The sequence below is a fragment of the Drosophila hydei genome, unplaced genomic scaffold, assembly GCF_003285905.1.
Source record: "Drosophila hydei strain 15085-1641.00,03,60 unplaced genomic scaffold, DhydRS2 tig00008119-arrow-pilon, whole genome shotgun sequence".
NCBI classification, from domain to species: domain Eukaryota; kingdom Metazoa; phylum Arthropoda; class Insecta; order Diptera; family Drosophilidae; genus Drosophila; species Drosophila hydei.
The window spans coordinates 7,378,716-7,397,597 of NW_022045830.1; the positions used below are offsets into that span (position 1 = coordinate 7,378,716).

The 18,882-nt window shown below is 35.2% G+C and overlaps 7 protein-coding genes across 8 annotated transcripts in view; 6 read left to right on the forward strand and 1 right to left on the reverse strand.

Moving 5' to 3' along the window:
- Positions 1-159: 159 nt before the first annotated feature.
- LOC111597090 (cystatin-like protein) lies at positions 160-1,226 on the forward strand. 2 transcript variants are annotated; one of them, XM_023311638.2, is made up of 3 exons: positions 160-446; positions 504-682; positions 740-1,226. In XM_023311638.2, exons 2-3 carry the CDS (start codon positions 549-551, stop codon positions 933-935), a joined length of 330 nt encoding a protein of 109 aa, XP_023167406.1. In that variant the 5' UTR covers positions 160-446; positions 504-548; the 3' UTR covers positions 936-1,226. The 2 variants fall into 2 exon arrangements, with proteins under 2 accessions (XP_023167406.1, XP_023167398.1); XM_023311630.2 differs by having other exon boundaries at positions 161-446; positions 524-682.
- Positions 1,227-2,387: 1,161 nt separating this feature from the next.
- LOC111597218 (cystatin-like protein) lies at positions 2,388-3,448 on the forward strand. The gene is made up of 2 exons (XM_030224746.1): positions 2,388-2,596; positions 3,168-3,448. Exons 1-2 carry the CDS (start codon positions 2,421-2,423, stop codon positions 3,361-3,363), a joined length of 372 nt encoding a protein of 123 aa, XP_030080606.1. The 5' UTR covers positions 2,388-2,420; the 3' UTR covers positions 3,364-3,448.
- A 3,615-nt stretch (positions 3,449-7,063) lies between these two features.
- Positions 7,064-7,707, forward strand: LOC111596993 (sarcocystatin-A-like). Its single transcript, XM_023311489.2, has 3 exons — positions 7,064-7,184; positions 7,242-7,348; positions 7,414-7,707. Exons 1-3 carry the CDS (start codon positions 7,125-7,127, stop codon positions 7,604-7,606), a joined length of 360 nt encoding a protein of 119 aa, XP_023167257.2. The 5' UTR covers positions 7,064-7,124; the 3' UTR covers positions 7,607-7,707.
- Positions 7,708-10,394: 2,687 nt separating this feature from the next.
- Positions 10,395-11,165, forward strand: LOC111596987 (sarcocystatin-A-like). The gene is made up of 3 exons (XM_023311475.2): positions 10,395-10,519; positions 10,737-10,843; positions 10,908-11,165. Exons 1-3 carry the CDS (start codon positions 10,460-10,462, stop codon positions 11,098-11,100), a joined length of 360 nt encoding a protein of 119 aa, XP_023167243.2. The 5' UTR covers positions 10,395-10,459; the 3' UTR covers positions 11,101-11,165.
- Positions 11,166-13,851: 2,686 nt separating this feature from the next.
- On the reverse strand, positions 13,852-14,316 carry LOC111597224 (integrator complex subunit 5-like protein). The gene has a single exon (XM_023311815.2). It carries the CDS (start codon positions 14,314-14,316, stop codon positions 13,852-13,854), a length of 465 nt encoding a protein of 154 aa, XP_023167583.2.
- A 761-nt stretch (positions 14,317-15,077) lies between these two features.
- LOC111597192 lies at positions 15,078-16,387 on the forward strand. The gene is made up of 5 exons (XM_023311766.2): positions 15,078-15,149; positions 15,509-15,635; positions 15,706-15,744; positions 15,817-15,905; positions 15,979-16,387. Exons 2-5 carry the CDS (start codon positions 15,543-15,545, stop codon positions 16,340-16,342), a joined length of 585 nt encoding a protein of 194 aa, XP_023167534.1. The 5' UTR covers positions 15,078-15,149; positions 15,509-15,542; the 3' UTR covers positions 16,343-16,387.
- Positions 16,388-18,482: 2,095 nt separating this feature from the next.
- The window catches only part of LOC111597067 (cGMP-specific 3',5'-cyclic phosphodiesterase), a 56,467-nt gene continuing 56,067 nt past the window's right edge, over positions 18,483-18,882 (forward strand). The window contains exon 1 of the mRNA XM_023311597.2: positions 18,483-18,620. The gene's annotated coding sequence lies outside the window, so the exon portion shown is untranslated. The remainder of the gene's footprint in view (positions 18,621-18,882) is intronic.

Here is an 18,882-nt window from a genome sequence, read left to right on the forward strand (position 1 = left end):
ATAAGGCTTTTTAAATTCGTACCTCAAACTTGTTTTAAAGAATTGGTATGCTGAAGTAAATAAATGCATAATGGTTTTTGATTTCATTGCAATTTTATTTAATTTACTTAAATTTCAGTTAATAATCACGATGCTTAGATAACAATTATCGATATCGATTGCTCTTGGAAATTTCCATAAATTCCCCTGTTTCCAGAGCTTGTTTACGATATCATCGCATGAGTGAGTCACTGTTCGAATGGAAACGAAATTAGCGAGAGAGAGAGAGAGAGAGATAGAGCGAAAGCGAGCAAACTGTGTACGTTGCTTGCTGTGTTTACTCTCTCATTGTCACTCTCTTACTTTACATACACAAAGAAAGTCCAATGCCCACCCTGAACTGTGCCAGCTGATCGACTCACCGCTCAGTCATCGACAAGTTGCCAAACAAAGCGCCATTAAATAAGGTAAATACTTGTTGAGATATTTGCACTGTTTAACTCTGATTCAAGAATTTCACAAAGTATTTATATTACATTCAAAGTCGCAGCCTTATCAGAAACTACTAAATGGCTGAAGAAACCGAACCTATGTGTGGTGGAATATCGAAAGAGCTGCAGGGCGATGATTTACATTATGCCCTGGATATATTAAACACATCGCTGGCCAAATTGTCGGGAATGAGCGATAAGCCCAGCTTCCAGTGAGTAACGGTTTTGCTCTATTCAATTTGTTTCAACTGGAATATTCGTCCTTCCAGAGTTGTTAAAGTGAAGTCCGTGACGTCACAAGTGGTCGCTGGCATGATCTACCGCTACAAGGTTCAACTCGCCCAGGGCGATGCCATCAAAGAGAGCGACGTGAAGATTTGGTCACGGCCCTGGCTGCCAGAGAACGGCACCAATATAGAAATCAAACTAGAAGGCGATGACAATGTGCTCGAAACCACGTTTTAAACCAACTCGAATATGCGTGTTAAATATAATTATATATTACTGATTTTATCGCATTTAATTCGCTAAGTACGCCCCAATATGTATGTTTATATAGTATGTCTATAAATGGAATCAACTGTATTGCTTTATCAGTTGTGTGAAAATCAACATTGACTTCATTTTGTAGGGATCAATGCTTGTGACAAAAATGCGCCAAATATATAGGGCTCTCTCTAAATGCTATCTATATATGCTATAGTATACAGTATACAGTGTTTACCCCCGCACTTAAAAACAAAATTGAATCACTTTGCTTCTCGTTAATATTTTCTTTATTTTCACAAAATCCTAATTTTTAATGAGTAAAACAATAAAAATAATTTAGATAATATTTCCAACTAGCATTACTCTTTCATGGAATTTATTTTTAATTGACAAAAACAAAAACGAATTATCTTTTTGCTTAAATACCTACAATACTGAATAGTTGGAAAATATCTATATACATTATTATTGACGTCAAATTCTGACTGTACTTGAAAAACTTTTGTTTCGAGTTATCAATCAAGTTAAACAATTTCTTCCGTCGTCAATTTATATCAAATATATTTTTGAGGCCGCAAAACCTTTTTGAAGTTAAGCTAAATGTTGATTAACTATAGAAAAAGTGAGTTGAAAACATGTGAAATATAAAATATATATATATATATATATATATATATATATATATATATATATATATATAATATACGTACAATATATATATACATATATAGATACGTGAGAGGGTCTCTCCCCCTCTCATACCCTCATCTTCAGTCTCTATGCCTCTCTTGTCTCTTCACTCTCTATCTCTGCCTCTCTTTCTATTCATCTACATTTCACAATGTTTCTCAATCGGTCTCTCTCTCTCTCTTTCATTTTATTTTTCTCTCTCTTTCTTTCTGTTCTTTTTCTTCTTACTCTTTATCTCTCCTTCTATTTCTCTGTCTCTCATTCTATTCCCTGTCTTTCTCTACCTTCTACCTCTATCTATTCATCTCTGTCTCTCTTTTTGTGTCTTAACTACTTTTTATCTCATTGTGTCTCTCTCTCTCTCTATGTCTATGTGTTTGTTTTATACTACTTCCCACTTTCTCTTTCTCTATGTCGTCCCCTCTCTCTCCCCATATCTCCCTCTCTTTCACTATTCGTCATTCAACTTTTCTCTTCTATTTCGAAGCTAAATATTTCAAATTAATTAACAGATCATGATCAACTTAGGCATAAAAACTAGTCTTAGAGTAACAATGCGTCGCGAATAATTAATGTAAATTAATTAAAAAATAAGTTGGTGTATCGCAGATAGACAAATATATATATGTCTGCATAACTATATACATATCGTGGTATGGGTGCGAGCAACCTGCGCTCAGAGCGAACAGCGTATAAAAGGCTAATTTCTCTGATTGAGCATTTAGTTTGGTGTGAACTTTTGGCCAAGCTAGTTATAGTTCCATATTGAAAATGTTTGATTCGAAAATCTTTTATTTGACCGTCTTTGCACTGGTGTGCTCGACCCTGGCCAGAAGTCACCTCTTGGGCGCTCCCGCCGAGCTCAGTGGCGATGAGCTGGATAAGGCAGTTGAGAACTTGCACGCGACTCTGGCCAAGCTGGCAACTGGCGATGGACCTAGCTATACGTGAGTCATCCAACGTTTCCAACCCAGTTTTTCGGTCTGCTCAAATAGATTAAATGTGGCATTAGGTAAGCAGGTGAAAACTGTCGCATCGACTGCGCAATACTCTTTCCCGTTTTTTGGATAAAGTCAAATTTAAGGAAATGTCTTTGGGGATAAAAAGTAAATCCATTTTTTAGCTGTAAGGCTGTAGGACCAATTTGCTTTATGGTTCACTAAATTTCATGTAATTTTATAATATTTTTAATAGCTTTCAATATAAAATATAATATAATATTTGCAATAATATATTTTATAAGACTTTAGAAAAAACTAGAATTTATTGGTCGGAAGTAACTAGTATCTGTCGTATCTGAATCGGGTATATAGATATCAAATTTAAGGCGGAAGCCTTAAAACTATCCGAATAATTTGTGTTCATAACGGAGCTTTGTATGAGTCTGATGGGGTCTTATCTTAACTATATTTTCTACAAGTCACGCAGAGCTTAATCAAAAGAGCAGCTTGTTATATTTTACATATTTATATATTTATATATAGAGCTAATATTCTGCCACTATATCGATTTCTGCAGTGCCACCAAAGTACTGAAGGCATCCAGGCAAGTTGTCTCTGGCATTCTGGAGAAGTTCACCGTGGAGCTGAGCAACGAGACTGGAACCAAGCAGTGCGATGTGCAGATCTGGACGCAGGCGTGGCTGCAGGAGAACGGCACCAATGTGAAAATCCAGTGCGAAGGCGATGATACCAATGTCGACAGCACCTGGTAATCATTTCTGTTCAGGCATTGTAAAAACATTCGAGTAAACCTATAAACAGATTTTGAAGCACCAAAACCGGTTTTCGTCTCAATTTATTGAAATCTGCCTCGTACCGAAATACATCTTTGGCAGATTACATAATTTGTGTGCTGAATGGCTTCAGTTAGTGACGTCACACAGGTAGTGGTGGCGTCAGATAATCAAGGTAGCGTGTTATAGTGGGGATTGCTCGACTAGAACATGCCTCGAACTCGGTGTCGCGTGCATATTTTAAATATTCTAATGCAAATCTATATATATTCAGATATAACACATATGTTATATGTGGAAGAAGTACGTTCTCTGCTTTGGAAATAAGTTCGGCCTTAACTCTTCGATCTTATAGCGGGGATTGCTCGACTAGAACATACTCGTGCCTAGTTGAAATATTCTATATCCATGATTACATACATACACACATATACAATACATAAATATAGCTATACAATACATATTTTATGTCTCTTCTTGAATGACTTCGACGTTAACTCGATCTTCATAACTAAATCCTAAAAAGTTATATATATGACAGAATTTACTTGTACTTTTAGTAAAAACAAAAGAGAAAGGTATCCAAGGCAGATGCTGGCTGCTTTACTAGACTTCAGCTAAGCCTATTTACCAAATGAATGGTTTTAGTCTCTAAGACCTAGGATATATGCTTTCATTACTGAAGCTTAATATCGTTTATCGTTCCTCTCATGAATATATAGAATTTTTGATATTTTAAATCTCTAAATCTGAGGCTGAGAGCAAACGCGGCTAGATCGTCTCGGCTGTTTTGCCTGCCACCCACATTAAGAACAAAAACAGCATACCCTCTTACTCATGACGATCAATGGGTATAGCTACAGCTTAAGTAAGCAAATCAAAAACAACTGTTAAGAACAGATCGCAGCTAATTAAACAGCAGCAGAGGCTTAGATCAGCCTTTGTTTAACACTTACAACAATAGCAGATTTCGTTCACAGAGAGACCTATTCGGGCTGACTTCTGGAGTGTTTTTAGCAATCTTTAGAATATTTGCTGTTGACACGCCTATGCTAATGAGAATCATAAATACTTCGTCCAGACTTTCGCATTCGCTTCAAAAATGAACAAATTTAAATACATTAATATATATTTCTATATGTATATTATACATATAAGAATATTTAATTTTTAGCATTAATTGAATTTATATATATATAAATATATATATATATATTAATTTATTTTTATATTTTTTTAATATTATATAAACAGAAAATATTCTAATTATTGAAAACTTAAAAATACTTTAAAAATACTTTATATATTAATTTATAATTTATATTTCAATGCCCTGAACGTATAATTGTTCTGTTCAAATGTTTGTAGCACGCTGCAGAGGTTGTGGCAGGTCTCATAATATATGTATATATATTAATATATACTCTTGTTCAGCCAGATATTGAGCCAGCGAATTTGTTTATAGTGTTAAATGATGAGATTGTAAGGGAATTCTTTTCGAACTGCGGAGTTTTTACAGCTTTTATAGGACTTCATACCAAGGTTACATTTGAGCTCTATTTATAGCTATCAACACTTTGGACGCTTGTTTTATTTCTCCTCAGAGATTTTCTAATATTATCTAAATATATATTTTTTCTAATTCGATTTTGTTCAGTTCTCAGCTTTCTTCGGAATTAGAATTACTAAATTCTAAAATTACTAACTCTAAAAGTTGCGTAATGTCGAGCAGTTCTGTCAATAATTATGTATTGATGTTGTAATTATGATTATTATTGTCATTAATTATGCTAATATATGTATTAAGTCATATTATTTTTGTTCATTTGCTTATAAACAATTATTTTTTTTGTTTTAAATATATTAGGCGCTTTTTATACCCTGATCCCATTAAAAATGGGAAATCAGGGTATAATGGTTTTGTGCAAATGTATGTAACAGGCAGAAGGAGGCGTGGCAGACCCCATAAAGTATATATATTCTTGATCAGGACGACAAGCCGAGTCGATTGAGCCCTGTCCGTCTGTCTGTCTGTCCGTCTGTCCGTCTGTCCGTCTGTCCGTCCGTCCGTCTGTCCGTCTGTCCGTCTGTCCGTATGTGTGAACGCGTGGATCTCAGCATCTATAAGAGCTAGAGACTTGAAATTTTTTTTGTAGGTCCGTGTATAGCACGCGCAGGTCAAGTTTGTTTCAAATATTCGATAACTATTCGCATTTAATTGTTATCGAATAAAAACATTATTGAAATGCAGTAAATAAATTATATCTCGAACGTCTTAAGAGCTAGAGCCTCCAAATTTTGTATTTAGTCTTATGTATATTTTATGCAATTTTGATTTTTGTTGGATTTTGGATACCGGCTCCAAATTCCCCCAAATTCTTAGAATTTAAGTTAAGTTGGAACTAGGGCCATTATGTCAAGACGTTTGCATCTCAACCAAGCCAATAGGATATATAGATCATATGCTGAAAATTTCATTAAAATCCATTAAGTAAAACAGAAGTTATTAAACAAAACGTTTGGCCAATTTGCAAAAGCACATGTCAGCAGCGCCACGCGCTCGCATTTTTCCTATTCTTTTCTATTCCAAGAATTGAAATTGCGATTGAATTGTGCTGAATTATTAGCTGCTACTTATGTTCAAATTTGCAACGTCTCGAATAAGAAGGGCAGTGGCTGCGTTGGTAGAGGCTCCGCTCGTATGCAGCTTGGTCCGGGTTCGAGACCAGTGAAGATGAAATGTTTTTTATTGTTCTATTTTTTTTTTAGTTATGAAGTGGCGGTGTTGGTAGAGTTTGTGCACGTTGCGCAAATAATCCGGGTTCGAAACCTGGTCTCACAATGTCGATTTTTATTTGTTTTCTTTTTTTTTAATACTCGATACAAACTACGGAAAATATTAAAAAACTCAAAGGACTGGGATCAGGGTATCTCCTAGTCGGGCACCCCGACTAGAGCTTTCTTACTTGTTTTAACCGGTTCTTATCGCCTGTTCCGTATGTTTTTATACTCAATTAGGAAACGAGTATATTGGTTTAGTTCAATGTTCGCTTTGCTGTCTGTCCGTCCGTCCATCTGAGGACGTGGTAGAAAATAAAATAAAGCTAGAGCTGCCCTGTTGAACACTTAAGTTACAGCAGACTCCCTGTTGATATTAAATAACTGTTTTTGGATCGCGAACGAGTATTATGCAGTCGTTGTTCTTTTTGTTTTAGGCCAGACAACTGTACTTAAAATGAATTTATTAAAAATATTTTGTTATGTTCATTAACATTGCATATTAATCAGTTGAACTTAGAGCTAAACAATTAAATAAATAATTTAGTTTTTTAATGTCGAAGATTAAGAGAGGCTTAACAATTTATATTTTTATAATTAATTAGCAAACTTATATATATTAAATATTTCAATAAATAAGTTTGACAATTTGTGATGTAGACAGCTCTCTTTCTTTCTTTTGATTAAGACAAAAGCTTATAATAAGGATTCGATTCTAAGCAACAAAAAATCCTATGCACAAATATAAAGATAATATAAAACAAACCGCATTTGATTTTTATTTTCATAATTTAATTTCTTTTGTTTACTTCTTACTCTCACGTTCTCTCACTCACTTGCTCACCTCATAGTTAACTATAAGAGATCGGCTATAAAAGCCGATTCGGCTGAGCGTCGAACATTCAGTCTAAAGTTGTGCTTTGCGTGCAGCTCAACGGAAATTTCGAAAAATAAAATATAAAATGTTCTCTATGAAAATCATTTTTATTTTCGGCTTGGCCTTGACAGTTGTTTCGGCCGGCGTAAGTGAACTATTTTAAGTGTCTCATTTAAATAAATCTAAAGAAATATACATATAGATTCGCGGTGGCATTAAGGAGCTCTCTGGCGATGATCTTAAGGAAGCCGAGGAAACCCTAAACAATTCACTGACCAAATTGGCTAGCGGCGATGGACCCAACTACAAGCAAGAATTAACGAAGCATTAACTGAATTTAATATATTTATAAAATCATTCAAATATTTGCTTAGATTGGGCAAAATTATCAAGGCAACGCGCCAAGTTGTTTCGGGCAGCAAATATGTCTACGACGTGGAGCTGATTGAGGACAGCAGCACGAAGATTTGCAATGTGGTGATCTGGTCCCAGCCATGGCTCGAGAACGGCATCGAAGTGACCTTTAACTGTCCCGACGGACAAGTTGTCAAGAAGCACAGCGCCTAAGCAACCCACAACCAAACACCTTGAATATCAGCTTTACAATAAAGAAACGAAACAGAAAAAAATTGATATAGATATGTATTGCTCGATAATGACGCAAGCGAACAGGTTTCAAAATTTACTGCAAAGTCTAATGGTTCATGCAACAGGCCTATGCAGCCGTAGTTCACTTCCCAAGCTGCGTCTCATCTGCGCATCTGCCCCATAGACCTGATAGTTAGATACTAATTTCTATAGTCTTTTTAGCAGTCTTTGGAATATTTACTGTTGATATAGCTATGCTAATGACAATCAGAAACTCCGTCCAGACTTGCACCTTATTTTATTTTGATTTTATTTTGATCAAACTTAAATATATAAATATATATTTGTATGTGTATATTATACATATCAACATATTAAGTTTCTAGTTTTAATTAATTTTTTTATTCATTTTCATACATATATTTTTTTAAATAATTTATGAGTAGAAAATATATTAATTTTTTAAAGCTAAAAATAAATAAAAAAGACTTTTATTTAGCTTATTTCAAATTCTGACTACTCTGAAAGTAAAATGGTTCTGCTCAAATGTGTGTGCAGGCAGCACAGGGCGTGCCTCATAAAGTGTATATATATATGTATATATATATGTATATATATGTTCAGGATCAACAGCCCAGCTGATCTAGCCATATCCGTCTGTCTTTCAGATTGAATGCGCTGGGCATTTTTCGGCACTAATTATATTATTTTTTTAATTTTGTTCTGTTCGCAGTTTTATTTGGGATCAGAATAACTATACTCTAGAGGCGTGAATAAAGCAGCTCTCGACATTTTATAATGTCAAGTGAACTGAAATGAAATATGTTTGATAATTGTTGTCATTAATTATGCTAATATATGTATTAAGTCATATTATTTTTATTTTTGTTTAAAAAAAAATATTAATATTTTTCTTTTTATACCCTGATCCCATTAAAAATGGGAAATCAGGGTATAATGGTTTTGTGCAAATGTATGTAACAGGCAGAAGGAGGCGTGGCAGACCCCATAAAGTATATATATTCTTGATCAGGACGACAAGCCGAGTCGATTGAGCCCTGTCCGTCTGTCTGTCTGTCCGTCTGTCCGTCTGTCCGTCTGTCCGTCTGTCCGTCTGTCCGTCTGTCCGTATGTGTGAACGCGTGGATCTCAGCATCTATAAGAGCTAGAGACTTGAAATTTTTTTTGTAGGTCCGTGTATAGCACGCGCAGGTCAAGTTTGTTTCAAATATTCGATAACTATTCGCATTTAATTGTTATCGAATAAAAACATTATTGAAATGCAGTAAATAAATTATATCTCGAACGTCTTAAGAGCTAGAGCCTCCAAATTTTGTATTTAGTGTTATGTATATTTTATGCAATTTTGATTTTTGTTGGATTTTGGATACCGGCTCCAAATTCCCCCAAATTCTTAGAATTTAAGTTTAGTTGGAACTAGGGCCATTATGTGAAGGCGTTTGCATCTCAACCAAGCCAATAGGATATGTAGATCATATGCTGAAAATTTCATTAAAATCCATTAAGTAAAACAGAAGTTATTAAACAAAACGTTTGGCCAATTTGCAAAAGCACATGTCAGCAGCGCCACGCGCACGCATTTTTCCTATGCGTGTGCACACATACATTCAAATGCGTGTATACTTTTCTATTCCAAGAATTGAAATTGCGATTGAATTGTGCTGAATTATTAGCTGCTACTTATGTTCAAATTTGCAACAGCTCGCGTAAGAAGGGCAGTGGCTGCGTTGGTAGAGGCACCTCTCGGATGCAGCTTGGTCCGGGTTCGAGACCAGAGGAGATGAAATGTTTTTTATTGTTTTATATTATTTATTTATTTTTTTTTTTTTAGTTATGAAGTGGCGGTGTTGGTAGAGTTTGTGCACGTTGCGCAAATAATCCGGGTTCGAATCCTGGTCTCGCAATGTCGATTTTTATTTGTTTTCTTTTTTTTTTAATACTCGATACAAACTACGGAAAATATTACAAAACTCAAAGGACTGGGATCAGGGTATCTCCTAGTCGGGCACCCCGACTAGAGCTTTCTTACTTGTTTTTATAACAATTTAAACCGGTTCTTATCGCCTGTTCCGGATGTTTTAATACTCAATTAGAGAAGGAGTATATTGGTTTTGCGCAATGTTCGTCTCGCTGTCCGACCGTCCAACCAAGGGCGTGGCCGATCGAAAATAAACTGTTGCTTTTACAGTGCTGTAGAGCTGCCATTTTGAACAGTTAAGTTACTGCACATTTCCTCTTTGATATGTGCTTGGACTGTGAACAAGTATTATTCAGTCGTTATTATATTTTGCTTTATGCCAGCCTAAAAAATTTAGTACAATATGACAAACAGACAACTGTACTTATAAATAATATGAAAAACATTTTTTTATGTTAGCATTTAATATTAATCAGTTGAACTTGGAGCTAAACAATTAAATAAATAATTTAATTTTTAATTTCGACGATTAGGAGCGGCTTAACAGTTTATATATTTATAATTAATTAACAAAAATATATTATGATTAAGATTAGGTTCTAAACAAACTTTGAATAGTCTATAGACATCTAAACCAACCCGTATTTGTTTTATATTTTTATAATATAATTTCTCTTGTTTGCTTCTCATTCTCACGCTCTCTATCTCTCTCTTTCTCTCTCTCTTAGTTTGTTGCTTTCAGATCGATGTGCTCTATAAGAGGCAAATACACACACATATGCTCACCTCAGAGTCAACAATTTGAGATCGGCTATAAAAGTCGATTCAGCTGAGCGTCGAGCATTCAGTCTGGAAACGTACTTTGTGCAGTTCGGCGGAAATTTGGAAAAAAAATGTTCTCAATGAAAATCATTTTTGTTCTCAGCTTGGCCTTGACAGTTGTTTCGGCTGGCGTAAGTAAATAAGATGAAGTGCCTCATTCATATATATCTATATATATATATATATATATATATAAATATATAGAAATATATATAAATATAATATAAATATAAATATATATAAATATATATATATATAAATATATATAAATAAATATATATATATATATATATATATATGTGTGTGTGTATATATATGTATTTATTTATATAAATTTGGTTCCTATAGCTTCTCGGCGGCGTATCGGAGCTCTCTGGCTCTGAACTTAAGGAAGCCGAGGAAACCCTAAACAATTCACTGGCCAAATTGGCTAGCGGCGATGGACCCAACTATAAGTAAGCATTAAGGAACATTTATTGAATTTAGTACATTTATAAAATCATTCAAATATTTGCTTAGATTGGGCAAAATTATCAAGGCAACGCACCAAGTTGTTTCAGGCAGCAAATACGTTTACGATGTGGAGCTGATTGACGGCAGCACCACGAAGACTTGCAATGTGGAGATCTGGTCCCAGCCCTGGCTCGAGAACGGCATCCAAGTGACCTTTAACTGCCCCGACGGTCAAGTAGTCAAGAAGCACAGCGCCTAAGCGCTGATTCTCTAAGCGACCCATAACCATGTCAGCTTTACAATAAAGAACAAGAAAAACTAAAACTTGAGTCGACTGCTAAATGGAATTCTAAGTGTGTTCAATTGCTTCCTTAACGGGCAATATATACACAGGTAGATGGATAGATAGGTGGATAGATAGATAGATAAATAGATATTTATTGCTAGATAATGACGCAATTGAATATGCGAACGAGACGAATTTCGCTTATATATATATTTAGCTTGTTATACTCTGTACTCAATAAATGTGGCCAACAGGTAATGATTTTGTAAGCACTTATGCAATAGGCCGATGCAGATGCGGACTATAGACCTGATAGTTGTGTACTGAATGTACGATAATCTTCGAAAATCTTTAATAATTTTTAACATTTGCATTTTACATATATATTAAAACATCAACAATTATAAAATATATAAAGTGTTCGTAAAGACAATTTATTGGACAACATTCAAACACTGACATATGCCTCTTTGTATATGTGTATTTTGATAGATATAGGCAAGAATATTCAGGGTATACCCCCTTTTGTAACTTCATTTCATTTGTTCATTCATTTCTATGAACTCATCATATCGTTTCGTATTCCGTATTTATGAGCCTTTAATTATACAAGTTTTTTATATTGTAAATAAGAATCCAAGTTCTAAGTTGTTTGTTGTGGCTTTGGACCCGAACCGGTTCGTTTAAAAAGCCGGCTAGTCGCCTCGATTCCCAGTTGATTGAAAAATCATTTAAATATTTTTCGCATCGTGGAGGCCAGCCTGCCGATGACGTTCTTTATATAAAATAAAAACAAATGCTTAAAATTCATTTCTAGAATCTTTAATGTAAAAACTAAAAAAATTAATTTGAATACTTAAAGCTGTGCAAGTTGCCTTCTTTCGCATACTTACCTGTCAGCTAATTAAGTGTAGTTAAATTAATTGCTGATTCCAAATCTGATTTTGATATGCTATACATATATAATTTGTATATAATATAATTTGTAGCTCCATGCCACTTGATATGCTTCTTGTAGTCTACGTAATTACAGCCTGACAACTAGACAAAGACAATTGCCCAAAAATATGTTAGTGTCGTGTCAACATGGCCTCTTATCAGCAAACCTAGGCATACACATCTAGCCTCAGAGCTCTTGTCTGGTTTCAATATGTTGATTTTTCATATCTGCAGAAGATCACAGACGATCGAAGAAGAATGGAAGAAGCGTACCTAAGTGCAAGCAGGTAAGAAAACCTGCAGCTAGGTAAAAATGAAAATTTATTATTGTTTTCTATGAAAAATATGTTTAAAATCTTACCTGGCCTAAAAGGTGTATAAATATTTTATATATTCGTTTTTTTTTTAGGTTCAAGATGATTTTTATATTTATTTGATAATTGTAGCCGAAGATAATCCAGTTCACTGACATATATTTATATACATATGTATGTATATATATATATATATATTATTGATTTCACTTATGAATTACTTCGCTCAGCCGAGCGAAGCAATTAACCTAATACATTATGCTGATAAGGAAATGACTGATTTAGCTTGGCTTTTAAACTATTCTTTGAAGTGACATTTAGAACTTAGCTAAGGTTCCATAAAGCCCATTTATGATTTTGTTAGTTCACCTTGCTGATATAGATACACCTGATGAACAAAAACTAAAATATAAGTAAATTTTTAATATTGATCCTAAAAAAGCAGATAATTGTTAATTGCTATATATATTTCCTAATCAGTATTATAGTATGTTAGGTATGATTATTTGATATCACTTCAATTTGCATATTGAAGTCAGCAGAGAACTCAGCACGTTGTATACCAACAGAAAGTTGAGTGCTATGAAACGCGAAGCTGAAATGCATCCAATTTAATGTAGCCTAACATTCGGCGCAACTTATTAATTTTTTTGAGGCTCCAGTTACGAATATGTGATTTCTTTAGAATAATTTGTTTGACTTATATTTATTTCTATTTTGTATATATAATTATTGTATGATTTAAATATAAATATTATAAAGTCCCGGCGCATAATGTGGTGGTGTTGGTGGTGCAATATACGTGAAAAGGAAAATGTCGCGGATTCTCATGTTTTGGACAACAGCCCAGGGAATTCCTCAACAATTTCTTATATTATTTGGAACAACAGCGTTTTTTATATCAAGGAGAAAGCCTCGACTGTAGTATTTGCACAGCTGTTTGCAATTTTCTATCGCAAAATTCGATTTCCTGCAGCTTCAGATATATAAAAGATTTACATTCAATCTAAACTTTGCTACTGATAAACCAGAAAAGACATGAAAGAAGAGAATATTACAATGTTTTAAAGGCTTAATATATTAAAAAAAAAGAATATAATTTTGAATTTAAAAAATATTTTGTTATACGTTTTTGGCTTAGGACAAAAGGCAATTAAATATTTACTCTATACACAAATATAAATTTTTAACTGAAAAATAAATAAATTTGTGATTGATTAATTTATTAAACAATTAAGGTCCCATTTCTCTTTTATTTCTAATTTAAATAAAATTAAAAATTATTAAATTAATTTTTAAATTAATAATTTTTAAATTATTGAAGCATTTTAAATAAATACTTAATAATTTTTTGAGTTGAAAATTTCTAATATTTAAAAATTGAATAGTTAAGCGGGCAAATTAGGTAAGTAAATTGTTTAAAATATATTTAGTTATTAATCGATTTAGAAATTTATGCGGTTTCATATGCTTAAACCCTGATCACACGCACGTTGACACCGTTTCCACGCCTCACATTGCCACGCCTCGCATTGCCACGCCTCGCATTGCCACGCCTCGCATTGCCACGCCTCGCATTGCCACGCCTCACGTTTCCACGTCTATTGCCATTGTATTGACTTCCGCTCAAAGCATTCCCATTGCTATTGATGCGGACGCGCCGCACATTCGTGTACTGTAGATTGCGAATGCGCACAATTCGCGGTCCAGTTCCGCCTGTTCCGACAGAGTTGGTCGATGCCTCAGTTGTTGTCGTTGTTGTTGTTGTTGAAGTTGTTGTTGTACAGTCAGCATTATTTGCATTTGCTGCTTGTTGACAGTTGGTGCAACCCTGAGGTAGATCAGGAGCAAACGATGTACAGGCCACTGCCTCGCTGCGCCGCACAACGAAACTGGCCAAAATGGCGAAGCTCAGGACAATTGTTGCAGCGCGCATTTTAATAGATTGTCAGCTCGACAAGATCGTTTTTGATTTTGGTACAATTTGAAGTAGACAATCTGCTCTTATATAGCAAAAACATCGATGGACTCTTTGCAAATATGCGCAGCTGTTTTTTCTTTTAGGCTGAACGTCAAATATCAATCGACGCAACCAAAATATCCCAGTTCACCTTCAATGGTTTTATAAATGAAGAAATTTAAATAACTTAAGTAAATACAAATAAATTCTGTCTGCCTTGAACGCTTGTTAAATTATCTCCAGCAGTTCACGTTAGCTATTTACTTATTTTTATATATTTATTTAAGACAATTGTATTCATTCAGCATATGCTATGGGAACTAAAGTTCTTTCTTATTATAATGTTTACTCAATTATCTATACAAATGATAATACATAGGTTGTCTACAGTTGACATTGTTATAATTGTAGAATTAGACTATAACTATTAGAAAATTGTTGGCCTGCCAAGTCAAGATTTTCTAATCACCTAAAGGAGCATTGGAAAAATGTTGAACATTTTTAAAAACGTTCAAAATGTTTGAAAAGTTTTGAAAATATTTGAAAAATTTGACAAAAATTTGAAGAAATTGACAAAATTTTGAAAAAAAAAATTAAAAATTTGAAAAAAAATTTGAAAAATGTGAAAAACTGTGAAAAATCGTGAATAATTTTGATATTGAAATATTTAAAAAAATTTGGAAAAATTTTAAAAAATGCTTTCACATTTTGAATATTTTAAAATATTCCCTATCTATAACTTATGCCATTTTTTCGGCAGGGAATGGCTCTCTATCCCTATTGCTCTCTTCTTTAATCGTTCTCTTTTGGTAAGTCATTGTTTTGATGATTCAACAAGGCTTGATATTTGTTGACTTTTGCCCATAAAAAAAGTTGTACTGATATTTAAAAATATGAATTCGAGTTTATGTATATATATATATATTATTATATATATATATATATTCGATCTATTCATTTTATATTCAAATATATATATATCTAAAATGATGTAGAATTTTACATTGTCGTTACATTATTGTCGACTCTTCAAATTAACATCGAAATTTAAATAAAAATTGTGTGGCTAGCCACCAGGTTTACAATTTAGCGTGAGAGTTTCCAATGAATGAACTTTTGTATCTTCGTATTATATTAATTATTATGACGTCACTGGTGTTTATTATAGAGCTAAGCAGAGACAATGTCAGTCACAACGTTTCATGCGATTCAGTTGGTGTTGGAGTCGATCGCCGAGTGGTTCAGCTATGGATATTTATTGTTACTTAATAATTGTGCTGCTCGCTCAGCAAACGGTGAGTAAATTATAATATATAATATATGGTATATATAATATACAGTAATTTGTAATTTGCGTTTGCACAGCTATCGATTTGTATACCGCCCAACCACTGCATTGAGGACGTAAGTAGACAACTTAATATCTGATAGAGCTCTCTGTCTATCTCTCTCTGTCTCTATCATATCCCCTTGCAGATGGACTATAGCGACGCAAAGGAGCTGTTCACTTATGTGCTTTCGAAATACGCTGAGCTGGAAATGAAAATTAGCGGCGAGCCCTTGGGGTAAGTTTTGAGCGACAGTCAAAAAGAATGACGAAGTTTGCGGTGAAAGTTTTGACGGTTTTGTCGAGCGCAGATTGCACGGCAAAGTTGTCACGCACGGCAACATAGAGGAACAGCATATAGTGTTCCAGCTGATGGACAATACGCCGCACGACGTCATCCAGAGCTGCGTGTTTGTGGTTACCAAAGCGCCCGATGAGTGCGAGTCCATTGTGACCGTCTGCAATACATTCCTGGGCCGCACACCGCGGCCGTTGCTCGAGCGCAAGCCATTGGCGGTATGTGAGGATGGCGTGCGCGAGGCGGAAATGGAGGTGGAAGTGGAACCGGAACGCAAGCCGGAAGCCGAGGACACTGACGACGCCAATGAGGGCAAAGAAGCAACGCCAGCTACGGCGCCGGACGTCGACGTGACCAGCGACAGTGAGCTCATCTAGACGGGGGATTTGGCTTAATGTGGTATAATTCGTATTTTAAGAGGAAGCGATGAAAGCTCAGCAAAATATGTTTAAATAGGTTGAGTCAAAGTACAATTGAAATAATTTTCAAATTTCCAATATCAAGCAATATTTGCTCAAAGTATGATTAGTAAGTGAGTAGTAAGATTTAGATTCCGAAAGATTAAATCTCCAATTTCTATGTATAATTTATTTGCTCTTAAATATAATAATGTTGTCCTAATACCAACTTAATTAACGAATTATATTTTAAGTTAACTTCACTCAAGATCACATCACTCAGTCTGAAGGCTTCTCTTAAAGGAAGAGCACAAGCACATTAAGAGCCTTGAACTCCAACAATGGGCAAACGCCTGCCCACCAAAATGGCGCTTGCGCAACAGACGCCGTTGAAGAGAACGCTCTTAATGTTGAGGCACAGTGGTCCGATATGCATATATTCGAATCAAACTTTCAAGGAAATAAAATGAATTTACTGCGCACGAATTTTACTGATTCTTAAATTATATAAAATATTTCAATATTACTCTAAAAACTAAAATATATAAAATTGTAAAATAAGAAAAGATAGTTTATTTAAGTTACTTTGTCGGCTTTTGTATTTTGCAATACCACTGACACTTTGGCAACACTGTACCTTTTATAGTCACCACCCACAGGCAACTTGAATGAGCACGAGAGAGTACATTAAATCAGCGGCTTGTGCCAAATAACAGTAAACAAAACGTAGCACATGCGACGCTGACGCCGACGCCGACGTTTGCGCCAAAGCAACCGCTTGTCGGCGCTGCGAGCGCTGCTGCTGCTGCTGCAGCTGCCGCTGGTTCGCCCTATCAGTTGATGTCTGGCGCCAAAGCGAACTGGAGCAACGAAAAGACGACAATAGTAGCGCTCAGAGTTCATAAGCTGCAGAACACGATTGCTTCAAAGCGAGAGAGAGCTAGCCAAAGCAAAACAAGAGAGTGAGCGAAAGAGAGAGTATGTGCGCCCAAGCGTCAGCGAGGCAGCAACAATGTGGGGCAGAGGGAGAGAGAGAGAGGCCATTTGAGTACGCTGTAATTTAGCTAGGCCCGCACAGAATTTTTTGGTCGCAAACGTCGTGCTCAGTGCTCAACTTGTCGTCGTGCTGTGAAAAAGTCGAAAAGCCGGAAGTCGAGCAATTCTGTGTCCAGTGCTCATCCACCCACCGCCCGCCAGCTGCTCGAGCATTAAGCTGCCGCAACACTACGTATGCGGAATTGCCGCCGGTTGTAAAACAACAGGGCAAACAGTTTTGCATAATATCTACAGCAAATACAAATAACAAACAAAAGCGACTGCCAGAGAATTAGTGTATAAATCTAATCAACAATTCAGCGTTTTCATAAAAAATTAAAAAATAACAACAAAAACAAGAAACCATAAACAAATGCTTGTCAAGTGCAGTGCAAAGCGATTTGTCGCATTTTTCTAATTCCCATTCACCCGCAATTGCCGCGTCGTTTGTGTTATCAGGCAGAAAACTACAACAAAAACAAAAACAACAACAACAACAACAATAACGGAGACAAGCACAACAAAAATACAAGAGAAGAAAAAGGAAAAGGAAAAAACAAATGCAATTCGCGGCGAAATGTAACTGCATTTCAAATTTGTCGCCAACGCCGCAGTCGACGCACACGTGTATGCGTGCTTGAATGTGTGAGTGTGTGTTTAATAGGTGAGTAGCTTTTGTTATTATGCGTGCGTGTGGGTGTGTGCGTATTTATATTTATTTACAGCTAAGCTCAGCTGTAGCCGTAGCTTTAGCTGTGTTTGTGGCTTTTGTGTAAACAAAGCAACCAAACACAAAAACAAATACAACAACAAGAATATGAGGAGAAATACAAATAAATTAAACACAAACACTCGAATTAGTAGAGAAAAGCAAAACACACAAAAAAAAGAATAGAAGCCCTCCGCCTCAAATGAGAAAATTCTAATATTTTTACCCTTGAATGCAAATGTTGTGCTTTCAGCGTGGGGCTCCTCGGGGCCTGCCTCCCAAAAGCACTTTACTTTTGAGCAACTTTTTTCGCCTTAAATTTCATAATATAAATAAAACGTAGCGACGTTTTTCTCTGACGCGTAACGTAAATTACTTCAAAATTTGTTTTCACACAGTTTCATTTTGTTTTCTGTCTTCACTTGCGCGCGCTTTTGCTCTCTCTCTGTCTCTGTCTGTCTTATGGCCCTTTTGGAGACGCGCCAAACGATAGAATGGTGCCCTAGGCTGACGGTGAGTCAAGTCAGTCCGTTAGTCGAATCCATTAAGTTTTCTTTTTGTTTTTTTTTTTTGTTTCTGTTTTATGAACAGAACATTGCCCCATGTCACTGTCTGGCTAAATAACAGATCTCTTAAAATGTATATATATATTTATTTTCGACTTTATTTTTTAAGGATTTTGGGCCGTCGCAGCACTTGTTGACCCATTTATGTGGCATTTGTAATTTGTTATTTGTCAAAGACTTTATTCCATTCCCAAATTACTTTTCTTTCT

Coding starts and splice junctions, on each gene's coding strand:
- LOC111596987 (XM_023311475.2), top strand. CDS start 10,460: ATGTTCTCAATGAAAATCATTTTTGTTCTCAGCTTGGCCTTGACAGTT. Junction 10,520..10,736: donor TGACAGTTGTTTCGGCTGGC/GTAAGTAAATAA, acceptor TGGTTCCTATAG/CTTCTCGGCGGCGTATCGGA. Junction 10,844..10,907: donor GGCGATGGACCCAACTATAA/GTAAGCATTAAG, acceptor ATATTTGCTTAG/ATTGGGCAAAATTATCAAGG.
- LOC111597218 (XM_030224746.1), top strand. CDS start 2,421: ATGTTTGATTCGAAAATCTTTTATTTGACCGTCTTTGCACTGGTGTGC. Junction 2,597..3,167: donor GGCGATGGACCTAGCTATAC/GTGAGTCATCCA, acceptor CGATTTCTGCAG/TGCCACCAAAGTACTGAAGG.
- LOC111597192 (XM_023311766.2), top strand. CDS start 15,543: ATGCGATTCAGTTGGTGTTGGAGTCGATCGCCGAGTGGTTCAGCTATG. Junction 15,636..15,705: donor TGCTGCTCGCTCAGCAAACG/GTGAGTAAATTA, acceptor GCGTTTGCACAG/CTATCGATTTGTATACCGCC. Junction 15,906..15,978: donor ATTAGCGGCGAGCCCTTGGG/GTAAGTTTTGAG, acceptor TGTCGAGCGCAG/ATTGCACGGCAAAGTTGTCA.
- LOC111597224 (XM_023311815.2), bottom strand. CDS start 14,316: ATGCGCGCTGCAACAATTGTCCTGAGCTTCGCCATTTTGGCCAGTTTC.
- LOC111596993 (XM_023311489.2), top strand. CDS start 7,125: ATGTTCTCTATGAAAATCATTTTTATTTTCGGCTTGGCCTTGACAGTT. Junction 7,185..7,241: donor TGACAGTTGTTTCGGCCGGC/GTAAGTGAACTA, acceptor ATATACATATAG/ATTCGCGGTGGCATTAAGGA. Junction 7,349..7,413: donor GGCGATGGACCCAACTACAA/GCAAGAATTAAC, acceptor ATATTTGCTTAG/ATTGGGCAAAATTATCAAGG.
- LOC111597090 (XM_023311638.2), top strand. CDS start 549: ATGGCTGAAGAAACCGAACCTATGTGTGGTGGAATATCGAAAGAGCTG. Junction 683..739: donor AGCGATAAGCCCAGCTTCCA/GTGAGTAACGGT, acceptor TCGTCCTTCCAG/AGTTGTTAAAGTGAAGTCCG.